Source organism: Patella vulgata, chromosome 3, assembly GCF_932274485.2.
Source record: "Patella vulgata chromosome 3, xgPatVulg1.2, whole genome shotgun sequence".
Classification (NCBI taxonomy): Eukaryota; Metazoa; Mollusca; class Gastropoda; family Patellidae; genus Patella; species Patella vulgata.
The window spans coordinates 60,264,874-60,267,846 of NC_065881.2; the positions used below are offsets into that span (position 1 = coordinate 60,264,874).

The 2,973-nt window shown below is 37.8% G+C and overlaps 1 protein-coding gene across 1 annotated transcript; it reads right to left on the reverse strand.

Moving 5' to 3' along the window:
• Nucleotides 1-953: 953 nt before the first annotated feature.
• On the reverse strand, nucleotides 954-1,872 carry LOC126815165 (IgGFc-binding protein-like; the record flags this gene model as incomplete). Its single annotated transcript, XM_056099295.1, has 3 exons — nucleotides 954-970; nucleotides 1,185-1,274; nucleotides 1,473-1,872. Coding segments are annotated over 3 exons (507 nt in total), but the record flags the coding sequence as incomplete, so codon positions are not given.
• Nucleotides 1,873-2,973: the final 1,101 nt, after the last annotated feature.

Sequence of the window (2,973 nt, forward strand, 5' to 3'; positions counted from 1 at the left end):
TTATCCCTGACACCATTCAGAACACGAGTTAAATAACAACTCTTCCAGATCCAAGTGTCGTAAAGACAAGTAAAACGAAATTTTGTACTATAAAAACGAAACGAAATAGGATCTGTGTTTTAACCAGATTGCCCAGGCGTAGAATCAAAACGGAAGTTTCTAATATTTTGGGGAATAGCCCTTTTAAAAGGGTAAAAGGTAAACTAGATCCAAGTTCAGTCTTTGAAAAGAGTTAGGGTTAGAGGTAGTATTCCCCAAAATACTCATTTATATAAATTGGCAGAAATACCCGAACTTCCCCAACCGGCCTAGCTACAATTAGCATCTCTCACTTATCTTGTCCATTATCACTTTTTTATAGGTCATTGTGAAATCTAATTTGTAGAAGAGTTCGTCCAAGTATGATCGTCTTTAAAATGTAATTTATAAATGAGGTTGATGGTTCTATACTTTTGAGTTGGTTTGTCAAGGAAATAGGGGTCCCGAGTGTGGCGAGATATGTAGGTAATGGATGTGGATTTTTCACGTCAAGGGAGGTTACTCGATTTACGTTAGTGCTGAACACTGATATATCTTTCTAATGTAAAATAGATGTCAAGATCTTACCTCTTCTCAAATCTGCACAATATGTATCTTTCATGCGTCCAATATCTGAGCAGTTCTGAAATATATTCCACCAGGTAAATCATTGTAAATATATGTATTTGGGCGATTATTAACTACAATTGGGAGTGAGGGCAGTCACAAAATTAAAAATTCATCGATGCTGAATTTAAAGTAAAGCAATATCTTATTGAACATCACCGTAAGTTAATACTTTTATTAAAACCTCTATACTTGGGAGTTATAAATAGATTCCTGACTAAAGATTTTATGACTTTAGAACTTGTTATTTACTAGTACAATAAAATAATGTACCTTATTTATAAATATCATTCTCAGACCAGCCATCATCATATACGAGTCGAACCTGTTAGAACCAAACAACAGGACAGTAAAGTTTACATTTGGATCTATATGGGAGATGGTATGACCCCCTGGGGTAATAGGCAAACTGATTCCTTGAAACACATCGGTTCCTTGCACTTCTTGCCAGTTCTTGTCAGATACAGTTTTTCCATCCAATGTTAAACCGGAAGTGTCATTAGCCCTTATCACCACCGACACAGAGTTATAAAAGTTACTGCCATCATAAGTTTTGGGTGTTGCGAATGAATAATTAACGAAATAGTGTTCAATGGAAGGAACTATAACCATCGCTGGATCTCCACGATTCGCCACGGTTGTTTTTGAGCGAACGAACATGGCCACCAGGACAGGTTTGTTAGTAGTTATTAAAGCGAATGTTTGTCGTGGAATGGTAATTAAAGTGTAGTAACCTTTGTGTATTGGGCCTATGGTTTCGTTGTAAGGCATTGTTATAAAAGTGTCGTCTTCACTAACTACAATTTTTATATAATAGTCCGCCCAACCGTTATATGGGGGTATAGTTATGAATGTCTTCCCCCAGGATTCAACTGGTAGCATTTGCTCTACAAGATGGTCAGAGCTCGTTCCGTCAATAGATACCCGTTTGCTGCCACTGACAATGGACACTGGTTGGTTGGTAATTATGTGAAGCCCTGTAAGATCAATCTCGGACGATTCGTTTAGGAAAGTGAAGGTTTGAAAACGATTGAGTTGAACCGTGAATGAATCATTAAATGCAACACCATCGACTACGAGACTGACGTCTGTTGGCAGCATGATGGTGATACTCGTATTGTCAACAACTCCTATGATTTTGAAAGTAGCTTTACTCTTCCAGGTTAAGAGATAATAGTCGCTACCCAAAGCATCCACGGGCAGGACCAAAAATGAATCACTGGACAATCGCTCACTATTTATGGCACGAACAGCAATGTCACCACTGGCAGTAATATAAATCCCATTGTTCTCCACAGATTTCGAACTATGTTGTAGTTCTAATGGAATTGTTTTACGAATGGTTTCTCCAGCTAATATACTAAATGTGGAATCTAAACCCAGTTCTTTCCTCAAAGGGGCACTTATAGAAACATTAACACCCGTGTCTGCGATATTTGTTATATAAATCTCCATATTCGTAGTTAGTTTTCTATTTGCGTAACCAGAATTTTCTAGAAACCCGAAGATAAATTCCGTCCCACTGCTGTCTTGTCCTGAAATATTAATGATGTTATTTTATTTTCTGGAAGAAACAATGAAAAATAACCTAATTTGGTATTAGCTATAAGGAATTATTTATTAGGATATAAGAAAGAACATAAAGATTATTCTTGGTGATTAAATCTGTTAGTTTTGTGAACAAAGCAATATTGCTCAAAGGCTACTGAATTACATTGAAGACGTAAATGTTCTTAATGAAATGAAATGAAATGGGGTTTAACGTCCTACTGTTCTGCTCCTATACTGGGCTAATGAAGACGGGCATACGCCATACAGTGTGCTATGAGGGAAATTTTGCCCGGGCAGCGGCACTATCGCCTACTTTTATATCGAATTCCAACTGCCAAGGGATCTTTTACGTACATTCCAATGTATACACGGGACCTCGGTTTTTTTCGTCTCATCACTGACAAGGGGGAACCACGCCGGAAAATCTGGATGAACTTTCTCGGCCAATGCAGGGATCGAACACCCGACCTCCAGGCTAGCGAGCCAGCGTCTTACCCACTTAGCCACGTGATCCCCACGATAATGTTCTACCCTATAGAGTTTCAGTATGTAAATCAGAAACCAAAATGTGGCGTAAGAACAAATTATTATTTTCCTTGTCTAAATGGTCGCTAGGTTCGAAACTCATTCAAGAATTTCTATTCTTTTGTTATATAAGTGACATGATAATCATTATGTCAATTATATAGACATGGCTATCCGGCGGGATTAGTGGTTTATTATGGACAACTAATACGGAAACTAAAAGTTCGTGACTAAAAGATCCCGATGTTAGCC